Source organism: Papilio machaon, chromosome 23 (assembly GCF_912999745.1).
Source record: "Papilio machaon chromosome 23, ilPapMach1.1, whole genome shotgun sequence".
Lineage (NCBI taxonomy): Eukaryota > Metazoa > Arthropoda > Insecta > Lepidoptera > Papilionidae > Papilio > Papilio machaon.
Genome location: NC_060008.1, coordinates 2886573 through 2908424, shown reverse-complemented (window position 1 = coordinate 2908424; position 21852 = coordinate 2886573). Strand labels below are relative to the sequence as shown.

General features: G+C 34.0%; 1 protein-coding gene across 6 annotated transcripts in view; it reads left to right on the top strand.

The window, feature by feature from the left end:
* LOC106711223 (filamin-A) overlaps window positions 1-21852 on the top strand; it is a 62065-nt gene that overhangs the window by 37713 nt on the left and 2500 nt on the right. For 5 of the 6 annotated variants that reach the window (XM_045683744.1, XM_045683746.1, XM_045683745.1 and 2 more), the window contains 12 exons: window positions 7526-7666; window positions 7959-8128; window positions 8328-8453; window positions 8625-8738; window positions 9201-9389; window positions 9854-9956; window positions 10339-10481; window positions 10922-11030; window positions 11687-11851; window positions 12506-12745; window positions 19591-19781; window positions 21238-21393. In XM_045683744.1, coding sequence (XP_045539700.1) covers window positions 7537-7666; window positions 7959-8128; window positions 8328-8453; window positions 8625-8738; window positions 9201-9389; window positions 9854-9956; window positions 10339-10481; window positions 10922-11030; window positions 11687-11851; window positions 12506-12745; window positions 19591-19781; window positions 21238-21393 — 1836 coding nt within the window. In that variant the 5' untranslated portion in view covers window positions 7526-7536. Of the gene's footprint in view, window positions 1-6586; window positions 6900-7525; window positions 7667-7958; window positions 8129-8327; window positions 8454-8624; window positions 8739-9200; window positions 9390-9853; window positions 9957-10338; window positions 10482-10921; window positions 11031-11686; window positions 11852-12505; window positions 12746-19590; window positions 19782-21237; window positions 21394-21852 lie in introns of those variants that run through there. The other variant, XM_045683740.1, reaches the window with a different exon arrangement.

Genomic DNA, 21852 nt, shown 5'->3' with positions numbered 1-21852 from the left:
TTTTTCGTAATTAAAGCTTTGGTCGCCTTTCGTATATTCATTTCGTAAGTCAAAAATGTATACACGAACGGTGAATATAAACTTTCAAAACATAATCTTACTAATATTATAAATGCGAATGTTTAAATGGTGGATGATGGATGGATGTTTGTTACAAGTTTACAGAACTGATAAACGGATCTCGCTGAAATTTGGCGTGTATGTAGAACATAGTCTGGAAGAATACATAGGCTACTAATGTTTTTTTTGATTACACGCAGACGGAGTCACGGACGATAATATCTATACTATAATAATAATAAATGTAATAACACGCTTCGACTCCATTTTAAATTATGTTACGTTAAAGTTTTTTTCTGAATTCTATAGAAATAGATTTGGGGACGTCATTATCAGTCGAATAAGCTATATTAAATTGTTCTGACGCACTGCCTCGTATTTACGATTATAAGAATATAGTACATTGGTATTAGAAGTGTCAGAGAAGACTGCTCTAAAAGTAGTCGTAGGATTTTTTTTTATATCACTAGTAGAAGAAGCGAGGGAGTTGTGTCAGGACTGCGACAAATGGAAGATCGTGGCCTCTGTCTACCCCTATTGGATAGGGGCGTCAATCATTTTGTTGTATCATAAGTGACTTTGCTAATGAAATCTGTAAATATAATTTCTCTTATCCATTGGATTCAAATAAAGTTTATCTGTGCAGTATGTCTGTCTGTATGTTCTAGTGAAGTACATAAATACTGAGTTATAATTGATTCAAAAATATGATAAATAATTTAAACATCGTGTGTGGTCTTGCGGTGATGTAAATTATATTTAACGTTCAACAAAATCATCTGAAGTTATAGCATTATAATATGAGTCAGGCAGGCGATCGCTGGCGATAAACAGATATGGGCGGATGTCAAAACGTCGTAAAGTCGTGGGTAGTTTGCAATAAACAAAATGTAGGGAATAAACAGACTGTTGACCAATCCATGCCAATAGACCATAGATAACATATTTTATTTGCACGATTGAACAAAAAAAAAACACGATTAAATAGATTACTGGTATATAATGTATTTTCTTCGTTCATAGTCGTTTTCGGCCAGTGACATAGTGTTTGCGCAAACGTAAATAAGCTTGGCCATATCTATATATCTATATATATAAAAGAAAGTTGTGTTAGTTACACCATTTATAACTCAAGAACGGCTGAATCGATTTGACTGCAAATTGGTGGGCAGGTAGCTTAGAACCAGGAAACGGACATAGGATAATTTTTACCCCGTTTTCTATTTTTTATTCCGCGCGGACGGAGTCGCGGGTAAAAGCTAGTTCTTAATAAAAACTAAAGATGTGTCTTGATTCTGAAATAGTTTTATAATTTTATTATTTTTAAATCGAAAAGGAAAGGGTTGGTTGGACCCTCCAATACAAGTAACTAAAAAAAAACTGATATTATTACGCAAAGATTAAAAAGCATAATAATTATGATAATTCATAACGAGAATCTCATGATTCTGAAAAATTGTTAAAAAACCTTAGATGATATGACGGTTCATGTAGCGTGTGAAATGGATTAATAGCGATGAGCTTCGATTACCTTAAGGAGCTCTCGCTAAACAGTTGGTTTAAGGGCCTTATACAGAAGGCAGTTATTGTGAAAACCACGCGCATTGTGAGAAGGTTCCTTTTCTCTGCAGCCCTGGCCACTGGTTGCTTAAGTCTATGATCCGCAACTCCTTTTTTATTTATTTATTATTTTTCCTATTTTTTTTTTCTTTTTATTTATTTCGCAATTTAAGTTGGCAGTAACATTCAAAGTTGTTTTAATATAATTTGTCATACAATAAATAAAACAGATATAAGGAAATATATATTATTATACAAAACATTAATTTTAAATGCGGATAGACGTCAAAAACATACCAAGCCAAGTCGAAAGTGAGCGTGAAGAATGCTATCTTGGAATAGACTCACCCAATTTCCCGGTTTATCTCCAACTGCATACAGTGTGGCTACTAAAATAATTTTGATTGCAGCGACATTACTATGTAATATGGGTCATATTAAATAAATTAATTGCTAGGAGATACACAAATGTGACCCAATTAGGTGCCTTTGTCCCTGTGCCAGAGATATTTACTTCTGGAAATTATAATATTCTTCTAATTATAATACTTAATAAATAACATTTCTAATAAAACAATTTAGATGTGTCTAGAATACCTTATGAATGATGCTTTTGTCGCACACAAAACGTGCCCAACAATATATTGTCATCTCTATTCTGCGAAGTGAAAAAGTAAGATAACAATATATTTTTGTAAACTCGTTTTCATAGTGTAAACTCAAGTATTCAAGTATTTTAAATCTAACAAAAGTGTCTACCACCGTAAAAAGAATAACCCTTTCATTTTTTGTAAGCAAAGGTTGGGGTGGGGACGTAGATTTGGTGGAGGAGGTGACGTATAGGAAAACGAAATATCCTCTTTCTGTCCGATCCGTGTTGATTAAAGATACACATCTGCAAATTCTATGGGTAGTAGTCACTTTGCTATTTTGGTCAGTTTAGGTGATCGCCTGTTCGTTTGCCACTTTATACCTATTATTAAAAAAAAAGAAACCTAATTTTTCACTATGAATTATATGACTATAAACAAATAGTTTCTATATACTTTTTTTATTGTTGAATGAAACACAAATGGTTATCATAAACAATGTCGAATTTCATTAAAATACTTTTCACCTCAATTAAGCAATAAAATAGAGAGAAAAATTCAATGGAATGATGCCAAAGTACTAGGAAAGTGTCTTGATATTTTAGTAGTATCATGTTTGTTGAAGGGTTATTTAAAAATAAACTAGTATTTTCACGTTCCTCGTCAAAATTTATGTTAGTCGATAAGACAAATATTGTTTTTAGAACTCGAAAAAAGATATGGGAAACATATTTCTCTTTGAATGTAACAAAATTACACCTATTTCTGCATAATAATTGTAGATACTTATTATTCTATTGTAAAGCTTTATATAGCATGTTTATAAAAATTATGGGCATTTGTATTTTTTTGTATTCATTCTTTCTTATTGTGTTGTTTACTCGGTTAAATAGCTGACCATTTTATATACTTAACATATGTTATTTGGAACACCCTATAGCAAGGATATGTTAAGACAGTATTGCGCGTTTAATACAATCTTGCCTTAAACCCGTGGAATGTTCTGGGCGAGATAAATTTGCAAACATTATAGCTACTGGATTTGATTGGAATTTGGCTCAGTCCAGATACAGGAATTTAAGACATCGATAATCTTATATTATAACAGTTATGTACAACAGTATAATAATACAAAAAAACAATAAACTTTAAACACCAATTTTCTATTTATTTTTACGTCTTATTAAAGTTCTATTGTAAAGATGTTTTGTTTGACAATATCTTCTTTATCTATCTATATATATAAAAGAAAGTCGTGTTAGTTACACTATTTATAACTCAAGATCGGTCGAACTGATTTAGCTGAAAATTGATGGAGAGGTAGCTTAGAACTAGGAGACGGACATAGGATAATTTTTACTCCGTTTTCTATTTTTTATTCCGCGTGAACGGAGTCGCGGGTAAAAGCTAGTTATATATATCTACGTTTATTTTAATTATATTTTCCATGTTATCCTCCAAATCAGTAATAAATTGAGCTTCCAATTAGTTCCACCTAATAATTAATTGATTGATTCAACTTGCCCAGATCGTGCCAAGTACGTGATGTTGAAAATTGTCGTATTTGTACTACATCTTTCAAGCGGGGCTTGACTAGGAGTTTGTTTTAATACATTTTCAGTTAACAGCTGTCAAATTACTACAGAACAGGATGTTTTTTTTTGTTAATGATTATTTTTTTTTGAAATTAGTTTACTATGGAAGTTAAGGTCGATATCCCAAGATGACAAAAAATACTTTTTAAACAGTAAACTTTAAATTTGATTCTTGCACTATTGAGGTATAACATTGCGTCTAAATTAAGTGTTTATGTCACCTGCATTGGTATAAGCAAAACCGATTAGTAAAATGTGCTTCTCTTTTACCAATTTTTCTCTTCTTTTCTTCAACATGTAATAGACATTCGTATCTCTCTCTCTCCTTTGTTGGGTCAACTTTTCTCTGTTCTCTCACAAAAGACTTGCACCTAGTAATTCTATTCAATTTAATAAACTAGCACATTTATTTATCAGATATTATTAAGACTTGTTAGTCTAGTTATAAAAGCATTTGTTCTTACCTGTTTTGTTAAACATGTCTCATTTGATGTATTTATTTTGTGAGAAATCGTTTTTGTAATTTCCATTTACATTTTCATCTCATCAATTTTTCGTCACTTGAAATTATTTTTTATTATCGAAGTGTTTTCTTGATGTTGATTTTACCCAGGTTCATAAATAACGACCGATTTAACCTTCTACGATAATTTGAGCCGCATTTCTTTATGAATATGTTTCCCGACAAAATATTGATATCAATATTTTAAATCAAAAACTTGTTGCTTGCATATTTTAGCCGCTTTGATCTTTGAACACTTCTCGGACACGTTTCTAACGGTACAGTTTTGATAGTTAACATGATTTAATGTTGTCCTAGTAATATTTTTACAATTTCGTGTTACATTATGTTTCATATTGTCTAGGAAAGTTGAAAAGGAAAATTGTTTGTCTTTGAAATCTGTTTTGGCTTTGAAAGTAAACGATTCGTTTAAGCATCTCTTTGTGTTTTGTACAGAATTGTCTTGATATAATTTATGTTATACGGCGAAAAGTTATTGTACAAGTGTGAACAATATATTTTTTTTAAATCAAAAAGTGTCTATATATCTGTTTTTGTTCTTATAATTTGTTAATACAAATATAAAATCTTATATATAAAATTCTCGTGTCACGGGGTTCGAACTTGAACTCCTCAGAAACGGCTTGACCGATTCTCATGAAATTTTGTGAGCATATTCACTAGGTCTGAGAATCGGCCAACATCTATTTTTCATAACCCCCCCTCATTTAGTTTTTTTATTTTCGTATGCGGAAATCTTTTAAATAAACCGAAATGCTTAATCGAGTTTCGTACGTGACGTTTTTGCTTCGAAAATAAATCGTAAATATTATTCGAAATTTAAATTTAGATCGAGTAAAATTAATTGCGAGAATGAAGGGAGTCGACAACATTGCGTTGAGTGGCATTCAGTGGCGTTCTACATATTCCGGCAGGAAAACAGTCTGTAGAAGTAAATAAGATTAATGCGCATTACTTTATGATTTGTTTATGACAGACGTCGGTAAGAAAAAGAAGATATTAAGTAAGATAAGAAGAAACTAAGTGCTGAATGATACATTTATATGTAATTAGAGTGAATGATGTATCTTTCAAAACGTGGGTTGAGAAATTAAAGTATGAAGATAATAAAACACAGACATAGTAGTTAGTTTATTTAGTATATAACTCTGTGTGTGAACCTGTGTTTAATACTTTACCAACAATGAGTAGGTAAATGAATTTCTTTTTGCATCTCCCTGGTCTTATCCCACTTACGTGTGTTTTATAAAACTTAAAGTTATTTCTTAATTTTTTACAGCCGGCCTTAAATCTATCTAATCAAATATCCGTGTCAAAAACAGTGAAAGTCTAAGAGTATTGTTTTATGATTAATATTTTAAAAGCAATGAGTATTCAAATGGCTCTTTATGAATTAATTATCTCAGTTATAATTTGTTTAATAAGTTCAATTCTATCTAATCAACTATTCGGTAATGATTGCGGTGTATTCTGGTTACGATAATTGTGACTTCGCACGATATTAAATCGTAAAAACAATGTAAACATATAATTAACATAAAGAAAAAGTATTAGGACATTATCATCTACAATTAAAATTAATCTTACTTATATTATAAATGTGAATGTTTAGATGGATGGATGTTTGTTTGAAGGTATCTCGGGAACGGCTGAACGGATTTTAATGAAATTTGGCACAGACGGAGTCACGGGCGACAGCTAATTATCAATAATTTAACCAATGACTTTCTATCAATAAACCTGTCGGTTCTGACGTAAACACAACGATCTGTCCTTCGATCTCTGTGTATATTTTTAATATAACTACATCTCTAATACACAGTTTGTGCCAAGTATTTTGCGATTTACTTTATATTAATATAAAATTTATAATTTATACGGCGCCTATGTCTGTAAAGATTTTGATAAACATTTCCGGTCTTGTGACATTTCAGAACGTACCGCTATAGTAATTTTATATCAATAAAATTATACGTTTTAAATTTAATAAAAATATTTTAATTTATGAACAATATGTAGATGACTCGTCTGGATTTTATTTATATCAATTGGAAAAGGAGAGAGATAAATGTATAAAATAATATTTCAATATGTCAAAAAACTAACTAAAGATTAAATATTTGATAACACCAAAATTTTTCTTTACGTAATTTACTCAAATGTACTACGATTGTTACATTATTAAACATCAAACGTCTGTCTATTCGAAACACTCACAGTTTAGGTCAAATTAAAAATTAAAAATGTATAAAATATAATACAACACTACACAAGATAAGCACATTAAAACAATTAAATTAAACAGTCACGAAGAAAGTGAATAAATGGCGTTCATGAGTGGCCTTTGGAATTCAATTGTTGGAGGCAACGAGAAAGAGGTCAATTGGAACGAATTTGCTACATTGTATTTAGACAGTCGTCTAAAATACTTTTCTGTGTCTGAAATTGATAAAGAAGCATCACCTATAGTGTACGCTGAGGCGCATAAGATAACCTTCAACAAGACTGGTTTAGGTCTTAATTACACGCCGTTAAACTTCGTCACTATTTTCCACATCGATACTAGAAAAGGTTGGTTATATGTAATCGCTTTCCCATAAAAAAACATTACACACTAGTTTCGAATAAATGTACACTTCTACGATTTTTTATGTGTACTAGTAACTTAAATTTAAGACACTATAAATCTGAAAAATTGAGATAAACAAGTGTGAGTAGATGTTACTCAAAAAGATATAAATTATGTCATTATTTTTAAATTACTTTACATAGTTATAAACAAGTACTTAATTCTTTTATATTTTATATTGTAATAACAAATCATTAGCATGGAGAATTTCCCTTTTGTAAAATATTACCACTTTTTTGAATATGTAAATAAACGTGATCAAAAGACCTTATCTGCTTTACCATTGCAACCAAAATAACCTTTTTTGTACTTTATGTTTAGAGGTTTATATTTATGTACTCTCTTTGTTACCATAGAATTAAGTAACTACAATATTTGTTTTTATTATAATCTATGTTTCTTAAATTAATTAAGAATGGCTTAAATCACGGCGGTGGTGCACCGTCACCGGCCGATACATGAGCCATTTAAGCCATTCTTAATTAATTAATTATTTATTTTTATTTTATTATTTCTCACGAAAGTTTAATCTATGTTTCTTATATAATACTAAGGTGTGATATTCCAGCGGAAATCAGAATGCCGAGCGGGCACATAGACCAGCCAGTCATAGAAGACAACCGTGATGGCACCGTCAGCATTAAGTATGACCCGCGTGAGGAGGGCGTCCACGAACTCTACGTCAAATACAACGGGGAACATGTACAAGGTGCGTTTAGTTTCCAGTCTAGATATACTTGGATAAAAAGATTTTCTATTTATTTTAGGATCCATCTCATATTAAGATCGGATCAATCTGAAAGAAGTTGGGTCGTTAACCGTTGTTTACTTTTTGATATTACGTGAAATTTTCTCAGATAACTTTCCGTAATCTTTATTATTTCAAACCAAATGACTAGACTAATTCTGTCTATAATCTGTGTTGTCGGTGTTCTGAAATTTTCTAGAAAGTTACGTTAGTTAGTTTTTCTATTGCAAAATATTTTCTCTTGTTTACGCAGGTTCTCCGTACAAGTTCCATGTGGACTCCATCTCGTCCGGTTATGTGACGGCTTACGGGCCGGGCCTGGTGAGCGGTGTAAGTGGTGAACCCAGCCTGTTCACCATCAGCACCAAAGGAGCCGGTTCCGGAGGACTGTCTATGGCCGTGGAGGGACCAAGTAAAGCTGAGGTAAGTTATTTCAAATGTTTATTCCAAGGGAAAATAGTTACTACAATTTCAGAAATTACTTAATTGTTCAAGTATTTTTTCTTACGTATATGTTTTCTTCAGTATTTTGCCTCAATTTCTAGTTTGATTATTAAAAAAAATGTGAAATTGTGTCAGTTAAAATACTAAAAACTTACATTATTTATTATAACATTTGCAGATAACTTGTCACGACAACAAGGACGGTACTGTTTCGGTGTCGTACTTGCCCACCGCGCCCGGCGAGTACAAGGTGTCTGTGAGGTTCGGTGATAAGCACATCAAAGGATCGCCCTTCACTGCTAAGGTTGGAAATTCTATTTGTTGTTGATATTATGTAGTAGTAATATATACATAAAGCGAAAATTTTATAACCATTTTTCAAAGAAATTGCATAAATAGAAATTAAAGATAGTATATAAATTTTGATTGTGAATTATGTTCGGATGGACTATCACTAGTAAGGTGTAATTTTCAGGTGACAGGTGAGGGTCGCAAGAGGAACCAGATCTCCGTGGGCAGCTGCAGCGAGGTGACGTTGCCCGGCAAGATCAGTGACAACGACATCCGCAGCCTCAACGCATCTATACAGGTATATTTTCTTGGCATAAGACATTCCAAATTTCAACCTTCATTTAATTATATTCCAATTCGATTTACTTATGCATCTCTTATTACAAGATTCAGACTTGTACTTCTTCGTATATATGAGCCGGATAAATCCACTACGAGTGAAGGAAAATGTGAAAATCTGTGGGCCCTATTTATATCTCCCAAGTATCTTAAATTGTGTTTAACACTTGGAAACGCACGGCTGCGTTTTGGAATGGTCTGTCCTTGGCGGTATTTCCAAACCATTACGACTTAGAGTCCTTCAAGAAGCGAGTATATAATATCTTTCTTAAAGGCCGGCAACGCATCTGTAGTTTGTCTAGTGTTGCATGTCCATGGGTGTCCATGATCATTTTGGTGTTCCCGTCGCTTGTATGCCCCCTGCTCTTATAGAAAAAAAATTAAGCTGCCAGAAAGTTTGATAGCACCGTACAATTTCTAGGCTCCGTCCGGTTTAGAAGAGCCTTGCTTCCTCAAACGTCTACCATCAGGCAACATTGGTATCAGCTTCACGCCGCGTGAGGCAGGCCAGCATGTCGTCTCCGTGAAGAAGATGGGTGTGCACATTCAGAACTCGCCCTTCAACATCACTGTACTGGACCAGGAAGTTGGTGATGCTAAGAAAGTCAAGGTAAGTGACCAGATGAAATCTATCTTATATATAAAATTCTCGTGTCACAGTTTTCGTCACCGTACTCCTCCGAAACGTCTTGACCGAATCTCATGAAATTTTGTGAGCATATTGAGTAGGTCTGAGAATCGGCCAACATCTATTTTTCATACCCCTATTAAGTTTTTTTTAACTGCGCGCGGACGGAGTCGCGGGCGACAGCTAGTTTGATGTATAATTTTCTAACAGTGGTTGAACATCTAAATGAAAATTTAATCAAGAATGAGACGGATTTCTTTTAAATTTTATTAATATTGTAAATGAGAAACTTTATATGGATGGATGTTTGTTAGAAGACATCTCCAGAACGTCTTAACTGATCTTCATGAAATTTGACACAGAGAACATAGTCAGGAAGAACACTTACAAAAAACCTATATAACTGTTATCCTTTATTAGTTTAAATTAATAGAGGTATTTACCAGGTGTCGGGCACAGCGCTGAAGGAAGGCAAGACCCACAGTGAGAACACATTCACTGTGGACACGAGGAACGCGGGCTATGGAGGTCTCTCTCTGTCTATTGAAGGTATATATGTTTTGTATGTTATCAATGTAACATATTTCATAAGATGTTACTATGAGTTTCCATTGTCAAACAACTTTACACACACCAATATCGATTATGTAGATATTTCGAAATTATACACACGTTTATAAGATATACCTTTTGAAACAGATTAACTCTGAAACATCGGATTATAGTTTCACTATCTACTATTGAAAGTTTACGTTAAAATTAAGTTACACGACTTCTTATCAAAGGTAACCTGAACACTGTCTTATACACTGTCCAGTAGTGCGTTAGGGTAGGGCGTAGGGTGGCTGGACTGTTACCGCCCCCTCACAATAATAAGGGGGAGCCTTAGAAATCTCGGCCAGGTCGATAAACTCGGTACTGTTTATACCAGGTCCCAGCAAAGCTGAGATCCAATGCGCGGACAGTAAGGACGGTGTGCTGGCCATCAGCTACAAGCCCACGGAGCCAGGGTACTACATCGTCAACCTCAAGTTCGCAGATCACCATGTTGAGGGATCACCTTTTACTGTTAAGGTAACAAATTGATGTATTTCTTTGAAAAATGTTTAATAAACTACTAATAGACAGACATATTGAAGACGAAGTAATACAATCCAACCTGGATAACCTATATAACCTCCATAAGCGAGAAATTCGGTTTAGAAAGAAACTTCTATGAGCGAGAAAAATATCGCGGTCTCTTGGATTCTCGCTTATCCAGGTTCTACTAGTATATGAATTAAAAAATCTCAACTACAAAGAAAAAATTAAAGCTACATTTGAGTTATGATTTAGAACTAGTCGGTCATAATTCTTATGTCGATTCAGTTCCTGAAGATCTTTCATCAATAAAACTAACAATTTGAGTAAATAAAACAGAATAAATATTTCACTTAAATCTTTTTAATTTCAGCGCCATCTATCGCAGTTCTATTACACTTAATTGTTCACTTGTTATATATTTTGATCACCAGGTGACAGGAGAAGGAAGCAACAGACAGCGGGAGAAGATCCAGCGCCAGCGAGACCCCGCGCCCCTCACTGAGGTCGGCACCAACTGCAAGCTCACATTCAAGATGCCCGGTACGTTATTGATTCTAGTCTCTTTCAAACTACGTTAACATTGTCCAAACAACTAAAAACACTTGACTTGCAATCTGCAGGTCCTGGGTTCGAATCCCGCCATGTACTAATTTGTTTTTAGATTCTCAATTTACATATGTACATTTATCCGACGTTCTTACGGCAAAGGAAAACATCGTGATGCTGCATATATCTGAGAAGAAATTCAATGATATGTGTGAAGTCAACCCGCACTTGGCCAGCATTGACTATGTCCTAGTCACCCCTAACTTGAGGTAGGCTCCGAGCCCCTCAGTGATGACGTATAGTGAGCTGATGATGATGATATTAAACATCTAAACGAAGCATAATAATCTGTATGTTTGTCCGCAAGGCCGCGTTTGTTCCGGATAATCTCCGGAACGGCTGGACTGATTTTGACGGGACTTTTACTGAAAGATAGCTCATGCAAACGGAAATGCTATAGGATACTTTTTTTTGTTAATTGTGCGCTAACTAAGTCGCAGGCGACCGCTAGTTATTTATACAATTGTAGTGGACATCAGATTGGTAGGTAATTATTTCTGGCGCAAAGTTAGTATGAAATATACTAAGCAACTGATTAAGTTACTACTTATCGACGATGTGTAAAGTAAGTTGTAATTACAATTTTCCAGGTATAACGTCATTCGACCTTGCGGCGACGGTGACGAGCCCGGGAGGTGTGTCCGAGGATGCTGAGATCCAGGAGGTGGAGGACGGTCTCTACTCCGTGCACTTCGTGCCCAAGGAGCTGGGCGTGCACACTGTCTCTGTCAAGTACAGGGAGATACATATTCCGGGTATGTGTACATATATTGTATGTAATTAGTACAAATCAATTATTTTGATGTATAATTGTATTATTTTTATTTTAATCTGTAGTAATCTTTCTTTTTACTAATAATATAAATGTGTAAGTTTAGGTTTAGATGAATGTATGTAAGTTTTTTATTATTTATAACGGATCTCGTTGAAATTGTCATAATCTGGAAGATGACATAGAGTTTTGATTAAGTTTTTTTTTCTTAATACTTCGCAAACGGAGTCGCGGGAAAAAACTATTTTAGAAGACTTCAAATTTTAAATTAAGAATAACGCCATCTAGTCAAAACGATAGTTTGTTGAGACAACTTTATAAATTTGTGTTATTGCTGCAGAAACATTAATGGATGTCTTTTAGCGTAGATTTAGTAAAAGAAATCAACACAAAGCGACTATTTCAGTAACCATTGAACGAACCTGACAGCGGCAGATAGGATTATAAGAGTTTCTTACCCAGAATTAATTAATTATTTTTTACCCAGAAATGTATTTTATTTTTCAAATTAAGAATAACGCCATCTAGTGAAAAATATTAGAAATGTATCTTAATTCTTCATAATTTGCATATTTTAATCCTTTGTAGAAATTGATATTTTTATTTTTATTAATGAATCCTAATTTTCTACTTCCAGGATCCCCGTTCCAGTTCACAGTGGGACCTCTGCGGGACTCGGGGGCACATTTAGTGAAAGCGGGCGGCGGCGGGCTGGAGCGGGGCGAGGCGGGCCGCTTCAACGAGTTCAATGTATGGACGCGCGAGGCCGGCGCGGGACAGCTGGCTATCTCACTGGAGGGGCCGAGCAAAGCTGAGATTGATTTCAAAGATAGGAAAGACGGATCTTGCGATGTGTCCTACAAAGTTGATGAACCTGGTATGTTATATATATCTTATGTTATAAGGTGCCGAACGAATAAACGACCTTCTGGAGCGGTAGATCCAGCAACAACAATATTTGTTGGGTGCACGAAGGAGTCGACCGGTGCAATACCACGACCTCACAGAAGACAGGCGTCAAGTGGAAGCAATTCCAAGTACAGTCTGATGAGTGTGGTACTGGAGGCCTAACTTTAGTTCTCTTTCCCTTCCCACCCTTTTCTTATAAGGAAAGGTTGGAAAGAGGATTTGACAGAGGAGAGAACGCATAAAAAGAGAATATATCCTCTATGTACCCTCACCTCCGTCGATAGGTAGGCAACGCATCTACAATTGCGAATGTCTATAGGCAGTAGTCGCGTCACTATTTAGGCGAACTCATGTGACCGCTTGCTCGTTTTTCACCTTATGATATAAAAAAAATTACAGATGCGTTGCCTACCTTTAATCAACGAAGGAAGGGACACACAGAAAGTGGATATTTCCCTTTCATATTTATCCCCTTCCCATTATTTCCTTATAAAAATAGGACGGGAATGCTTCCACTTGACGCGTGTCTTCTGTGAGGTCGTGGTATTTCACCGGACGAGCCGGACAATTCGCGCAACAAATGTCGTTGTCGTATGCTTCAGTTCCCTTAGCCTTTTTTTTAAGGAAGCCCTTAGCTTTTAGAGAAGCATTAAACATAGTAATTTAAATAGAACTAGACCAAGGTTAGTAATAAGTAAGTGTTATTAATATTTACTGTACCTTAGTCAATACAATAATTACTCCACTGAAGGGACTATAAAGATCATTTTAAGTCAGAAATTAAAATTAACTCAGTCTCTTACGTGTCTAATTTACTTCTTACTAAAATTATAAATGCGAATGTTTGGATGTTTGTTTATTAGAGGATATCTCCAGAACGGCAGCATCGATCTCTAAAATTTGGCATAGATGTAGAACATAGCCTGTAAGAACACATAGGTTACTTATTATGTTTTTTGTAAATCCTCGCGGACGGAGTCACGGGCGACAGCTAGTAAAACCTTAAAACAAAAACACGGTCACGCGTTGGTCAAACTATACCAACAAACGCGACTATGGCGAGTGATTTATGTTGGCATTTCACAAATGTTTGATCAAACAACACGCTACCAACTTACACTTGACTCAGAATTGTATAAATATTTAACTTTAACTACGTCATTAGGTTACGACATTTTTTATGCCATAGTAATATGTTAAAAAGTCTTAATTTAATTAGTTTTCTTACTACATTTTTATAATTGTACTACTACTATATGTATCGAAATGAAATATCAGAAATATTGTAATGAAACTTTAGTAAAATTACTAGTTTTAGTAATTTTATTTGAAATTTTTTCTACTTTATAGACACAAATTAAAGACACAAGTCAATGAATTACAATCCTCACTAACATTATAAACTAGCTTTTACCCGCGACTCCGTCCGCGCGGAATAAAAAATAGAAAACGGGGTAAAAATTATCCTATGTCCGTTTCCTGGTTTTAAGCTACCTGCCCACCAATTTTCAGTCAAATCGATTCAGCCGTTCTTGAGTTATAAATGGTGTAACTAACACAACTTTCTTTTATATATATAAGACTAGCTTTTACCCGCGACTCCGTCCGCGCGGAATAAAAAATAGAAAACGGGGTAAAAATTATCCTATGTCCGTTTCCTGGTTCTTAGCTACCTGCTCACCAATTTTCAGTCAAATCGATTCAGCCGTTCTTGAGTTATAAATAGTGTAACTAACACGACTTTCTTTTATATATATAGATATAGATAGATGACAGAGTAACTTTGTCTATATGTCTTTTGCTAGTTTTAATGCAAAAAAAGGTCTGTGAGAGGTCGAAAGGGGGAGATGAAAAGTTGTATGGAAGTTGTTAATTTGATATAAATAAATATGACATTCAAAGCTGTAAAAGTTCTACCCTGAAAGGTATAAAGCAATATTAGGGAATATGGGATGAAAGTTTGCTTGGGAATACATATATCCTACGACTTAGGGCCCTTCAAAAAGCGAGCGTATCACCATCTCAAGACCCGGCAACGCATCTGCGATTCCTCAGGTATTGCAGATGTCCATAGGCGTCGATGAACAACTTGGTGTTCCCGCTGCTCGTTCGCGTTGCGTTCCCCATGCTCTTATTAAAAATGCAAGATTTATGGGAATGTTTTTTTAGTTTAATTTTTTTTGTGATAGTTTTTTTTTTATTTTCAGTAATATAATTAAAAATCCCATTCGAAGTACTTCACTATTTATATAATTAAAAGTCACAGAAAAACAGGACAAAGGTCATTTTTCCAAATAAGTGAATATTGTACAAAGAAGTTGTGAGCAATTTTTGCTATTGTTTTTTAAGCCAAAATTATTTGGCGTCCTCGAAATATCTTACTAATTGACCAAATGTTGTCAGCTCCCGAAATTACTGCATTCTTGTACAATGAATCAGGTTCATAAATCCACCATCCAATTAAACAAGTGAACTTACTTAAAGTTTGATTACTTTTTTTTTCGTTTTAAGTTAGTATTGTTTTCTTTTTTTGAAAGTTTATTTTAATCTTTACTTAGGCAGTATTAATTATTAACGCGATGTACTGTGACTAAGAAATATGCTAATACGGAGTAAACTAAGTTAAAATTTCTAGTTAATGTAAAATTAATTATGCCTTAAAAGATGAATTTATAACAGATTGATACAAAAAAAGTACTCTTTGTATGTAGTACAATGAGAGATTAGTTTTAGTAATTTATCTGTCTATTCTAAATTAATAAAGTCTGTTTACCTCTTTGACTATCGATGGAATAATCTATACATATTAATAAAATTGGAATGTACGTAATATCGAAAAAAAAAAACATATTTCGTACACACGATGTATTTGTGTTGTTGATAACGCAAAACCAATTTTTGTAATATTTGTCTTTCTGTTTGTCTCTTCGCAAGTCAAGTTTGTTCTGAGTAATCTTCGGAATGACTCCGGATAACGACGCACGCGAGAATATTTTAGGTTAGTTTTTTCTGGGACTACAAAATCGATCGTTTTATTGATACAATTAGAATCTTCAATAGCGTTTATTGCAAAACAGCTACACATAGCGTGTTTTAATTACACATATGCTACGCGATGCATATCAACATTCCCCCAGTGGTGGCGTCTGCTTACGTTTGTTGACGTAGTGGGTCCAACATATACCAACATATATGCTGAATAAAATGCACTTCATAAATAAATCAACCCGGTCCTGACTCGACCACGCCTTCCCCACTGACCGTCCAATCGCGACCGCCTTCCATCCAGCGCGGGTTAAATTTACTGCGAACCATTTTGACAGTTCGATTTTTTTTTAATTTGTTTCCTTGTTTTTATTCTTTTGCCCCGCAAATGACCACAGAGACTCGTGCTGTTTTTGTTTTTTTTTATTTGAAAAAGTGATAATGGCTCTCGCTATTCCGTATTGACTGACCGCTGTCAGAATTTACGATACGTTCTCGTATGAAATACGTTGATAGCTGACTCGGAAGAAATGAATTCAGGTATTTGTTTGGTATGTTATAGAAAGAAAACATTTATACTATTAAATATCGTCAACAATAATGCGGGGTATATTCTGTTTTTATTTTTCTTAGATTTATGCCGTAATAGGTGTTATTATTTATATTTTCACTAGTACCACTTCAAAGGTCAAGGCTAATATTGGGCACTAAAGCTAAATTACATTTCTTCAAGACTTAATAGATAGTAATTAAGACATAAGACGCAATTTAAAACAGTCATTATATGGCAACATTTAACAATAATGCAAATAACACATCTGCAAACCTAATGTTGCCCTCCCTAACGACTTAAATCGCGATTAGAAACAGCTGACGGCTTTAATTGTTCTAAAACGCATTATAATTATACTGGAAGTTAATAAATAGTTCATTGTATATACATTTCTTACATTAATATATATTTCATACATATCCGTATTCATATTGAATACATATTGAAATACATATTGGAAGATAATAAATGTACTTTTAAACTCTTTTGGAACTAGATTGGAATCACTTGTTCAGTATTTACTGAATCTTTTAACGTATATAAATGGGCTCGCCTCATATAAAGTCTAACAGTCACTCATTAAATAGTTACTAGAGAATCGCATTCAAAATATCCTTTATGTAACCACTAATTCTAATTGACACTTACTTTTCATAGTATTACATAATGAAAAGTAAGTCTTATGAAATAGGTAGCTTAGGAGAATTTTTCATGATTCAAAACGAATCAATCGGTCAAATCAGACTAGATTCAAAGCGAAATGCGGGAGTCTTCGTACGTCCAAAAACCCGTTCGTGCCAACATTCCATCATAGCGCGTTGTCTCCCTTTGGAGACTTTCAAAACTTCTTTTTTTTTTACTCCAACGATTATATCCAACGGGCAGTCAATTAAAATGACTCTTAAACACCAGAAGCCAAGAATGCGGGCCCTAAACCGAATTTGTCCCGAGGCCCATTGTGTTCGGCTTCGCAAAAAAGTTTCGCAGCATCCGACAAAGAAGCGGTGCCTTTTTGTCGACGGATATTTCATAAATGTATCCAGATTAGAAATTTTCTAAGTTATTCTCGACGTATAATGACTTAAGCTTTAACTAGATACGAAAGTTAGGCGACAGGTATTCCGTTGTTATTGTATGCTTAATTTTGGAGGCGGCTTTTATACATTTTATTTCTTCTTTTGGCATCTGATGATTAGTTATTACAGAAATGTTTATAATTTAATACTGAACTAACTTTTTCTATAAATTACATTTACAAATAATGAAAAATGTATAACTTCGATAATATTAAACTAATCTAGTTTAACCTGTGGGGTTCATTGCGTTAAAATTAATCGGAAATGCTATAACAATATACTACAAAGTACAATATACTCTCAATGTCATAGATTTATAAACAACTAGCTGTCGCTCGCGACTCCGTCTGCGTGGAATTAAAAAAAGCTTAATAAGTAGCCTAGGTGTTAAATTTCATCAACATCCGTTGCGCTGTTCCGAAAATATCTTCTTACAAACATCCATCCATCCATCCATCCATCCATCCATCTAAACCTTTGCATTTATAATATTAAAGTTAGATAAATATCCAAAGTACAAAGGTGAGGCGAAAAGCGAGGTCTCCGGAGATCATTTGCTGGGGTTAATTCCCTCAGTGTTGTTATATACAATACAAACTGACTTTTGGAAAAAATTACTTTTCGATTATTTATTCTAGGTTAGACGTCCAATTTGTATGTAACGCGCCATTTTTAATTAATATATCTATGCTCAAACCTAATGATATACAAAAAGATATATCCACCATCAATCCTGAAACAACATGAATCAAAAGTTGCTAAGTCATGGAAGAAAACAGACATTTCTCACTTTTCCGTCTAGTTAATTTTTAGTCATTTAAAGTTTTTGTAAATACGACATTTTTGTGTTTTTTGATTTATTGATTTTGTAATTACGAAATAAAACGAAAACGTTCATATTACATGACTACTTAATATACATACTTTGTGGTCTATTTAAATCCACGTGCGTCAAAGTATTACACAATGCACCTGCACATTGTATAAAAAGTCTGCGAACGTTTTTTGTCTCAAAAAAGTTTTAACAAGAGAAACAAGGATTCCGGGCATCGAACTTTGTCAATACTGCCATCATTTAAATAAGGGCTACATCATTATTTGGTTTGTCAAGTCACACTGTCTTTTGTTAATTTTAGGTAATTAGAGAAAAAAGATTAGAGATAAAAAGAAAACATCATACTTTTTACGTGGAAGGATATTGAAGGAACGATTTATATTATAGTTATTAAAATAAATATAAAACAGCTAGTTAAGTACTACGTCGATTTTGAGGCTATTGAGGTGAGAGCGATGAGATAGCGAGAGAATAGAAATTGTCATCCATCCATCCCTTCGAAATAAACACTACAATATTCAATAACTTTTTGCTTTCTACAGAAATTGAATGGGAGTGACATAACAACGACGGAAGCCATACTATTAGTAGTAATTATTTGTAATTGTATTAAGAAATAGGGAACGTGGTTATAGTACCATTTACTATGCAAAAATGTAGCAACAAAAACAAAAGACTTATTACCTTCTTACCTTCAATTTTTTTTACATTTTACTGGACTATAAGAGAAATATTTAAATGTAAATAAATCCCAAACAACATTACGGCCACCGCGAAGCAACTGTTTATTGAAAAAAGATGAGAAAAAATGAAAAGAAATTGGGTAAAAATTTAAATTTCCCTTGCGTTGTGCCACACGAAGAAATATTGCTTGCTTCGTTAGTTCTTTATTCAGATTGAGTGACATCTCCGCGGCCGTGCGGTTTTTTCATTCGATTCAAATTTAGTTTTTCGTCCAATTTCGTCGGTTTTTTTTAAGACAACTAGTGAATTTATTGTTGTATTTGTCGGGATTCTGTGAGGGATAAGACTTAGTTGAAATGTCGCTGCCGGTCCATCTGTCGGGATGTTTGAAGACAGAGCAATTAGTTTTGACACTATCATTGCCTTATCGTATATATCTGTTGTAGTATTTAAATAGGATGTCTCGTTTTATTTGTATAATCAGTAGAATTTGAACTAAACTGCTCAAATTCTTTTATAAAATTGTGAGCCATCAAATAGTTTAATCGCCCTACATATCTAGCAACGTAGTAGTTTTGTGCCAATGTCCTTAACTCTACTACAAAAATGCATAACTTCAATTTTCTATGTTTAACTCTTATTGTTTCTTAATCATTGACTATGTTTTTTTTTTACACCAGGTGAATACCGCATCGGACTGAAGTTCAACGAGCAGCACATCCCCGACTCGCCGTTTAAAGTGTACATCTCTCCAGCGGTGGGAGATGCGCACCTCCTAGAAGTCGCTCAATTCCCAGATTCGGCTCAAGTCGACAAGCCCACTCAATTCTATATCAGATTGAACGGGGCTAAGGGCAGTCTTGATGGTCGAGTGAGTAAACTGATTCTTTTTGGCATTAATCTACATTAACTGCTTACCTCAGTATTGTGAAGGACAAATGTCACTGTTTTAAAAAGTTCCAAATTTCCAAAGAATAATTCTGAGTAGAATGATTGACTCTGAGAACAATATAGAGTTGTTTATTATCAAATTGAGCTAAATTAATTACTTATGAAACACATATTATAAAAATTTTACTTATTCAGTGTAAAGTTCTTGTAAAGTTAGTTACCTTAGTTGTTATAACTTGTATTGATTATATTCTCGTATCTCGCATAGGAATTTCATCCATCAGTTTGTGAATTTATTGGCATTTAGTGTATTGTATTTATATTGAAATTCAAAGTCTCGTAATTCTCTGGTCGCGAATCACACGCGTACAATATGTCTGCCAATATCCAGTGAGCCGGAGGGGTCAGTTTGATTTATCGTGTGAACATGACGGGGTCCAGTTGTGTGAACGGGACTTTATGATCGATGGTCCTCAATGAAAAAGAAATCTGTTGATAAACGTAAGCTCCTTGCAGATAAAATTTGTTATTTTCAAATCCAATGTTGGTTATTTTGTTATGAAATAAATTGCTTAAACTGTTTAGTAACATATCTTCTTCGGTTTTACTTTTTCGATTTCTTTTTGTATGTTAAGTTTTGAATCTCCCCATTTTAGATATTAAAACAATATTTTGACTATCAACAAATTATTCAGCAGCTGTTAGAAATGTTTAGTATTTCTCCACAAAAAAAAACTTACTCATTTTACTGTAACAATTTTTCATGTATAACTGTCGTTATATTATGAATTCTGAAAGTTGGTTAAATAACTAAAAAGCAATAAATCAACAGTAGCACATGGCTTACCCCAATTTTTTCCTCAAACAAAAAAAAAAATGTAATAAAACTGACCGAGCGCGTGTCCGGCGCGCGGATAAATCACACGTCTTCTTAATATTTGATAACAGCTCGCTACCAGATGAATACAAAGCGATGCGAAGTGAGGCGAAGTATCACGATGCGTTATAAAAATTAATGCTTCAACTTTCCATGAATCCATTTGGTATATAACTTTTTATTTTCACGCGTGATTTTTTGTAAAAACAAAAGATTGGAACAAGTTCCTGACGTTTTTACTTTTGATTATGACGTGCGTTCCTTCATTGAATTATTGTTCAAATTTTCCGTATAAGAATGGACTAAACCAATTTGATCACATCGATAATTCAGGGCCTTCGGGGATTAAAAGGGCTTTCGTTGTTGCTATTTCGATTTTAAATGTACCTTTTTACGATGAAAAAAATACTGGCCTCAAAAATAGAGCGATAAAATTAAGTTTTTTGTACAAGTATATTAGGGCATTAAGGTAGAAAAACCATATATTTACAGAGACGAAAGTAAGCAGTACAAGGAAACCTGGTTACATTACGTGATTTTAAGCTTCCGTTGGTTGCAGGTGGTCTCGCCGTCTGGCAAGACGGACGACTGCTTTATCCAGAACATCGACGGCGACCAGTACTCCATCAGGTTCATGCCGCGAGAGAACGGCGTACACAACATCAACGTTAAATTCAACGGTGTTCATATCCCTGCATCGCCGCTCAGAATCAAGGTATATATAACAATCAAACTTAATAACAGCTCATATTTAGCTATGAACATGTCTTTATTACTAGTGTGTCTTGACACCACATCCTCATTTTTTTTAATATTAGCATATATTTGTTAATTTTCTAATATTTCTTGTACCATTCTCACTAAAGCTCTAGGCTTGTGCTAGGATATGGTTTACAACTGTAGTCGTGCAGGATTTAAAATCCGTACTCTTAATCATTAGACTAGGCGCTTCAATTGGAGTCCTGCCGATTCTTAAAGTTGTATTATGCACAGAGTCTCGAATAAAATTGTCAGCCGTCTCATAACTTTTGAATGACGCTTTACAATGCTTTTGATTACTTCTTTCTATTGAGATTGACATTATTTTATCCTTTATCATAATTCCTGGATTATATTCAAATACAATATCTTTATATAACTTTTACGTGATATATTATTTAAGTTGTGTTGTATA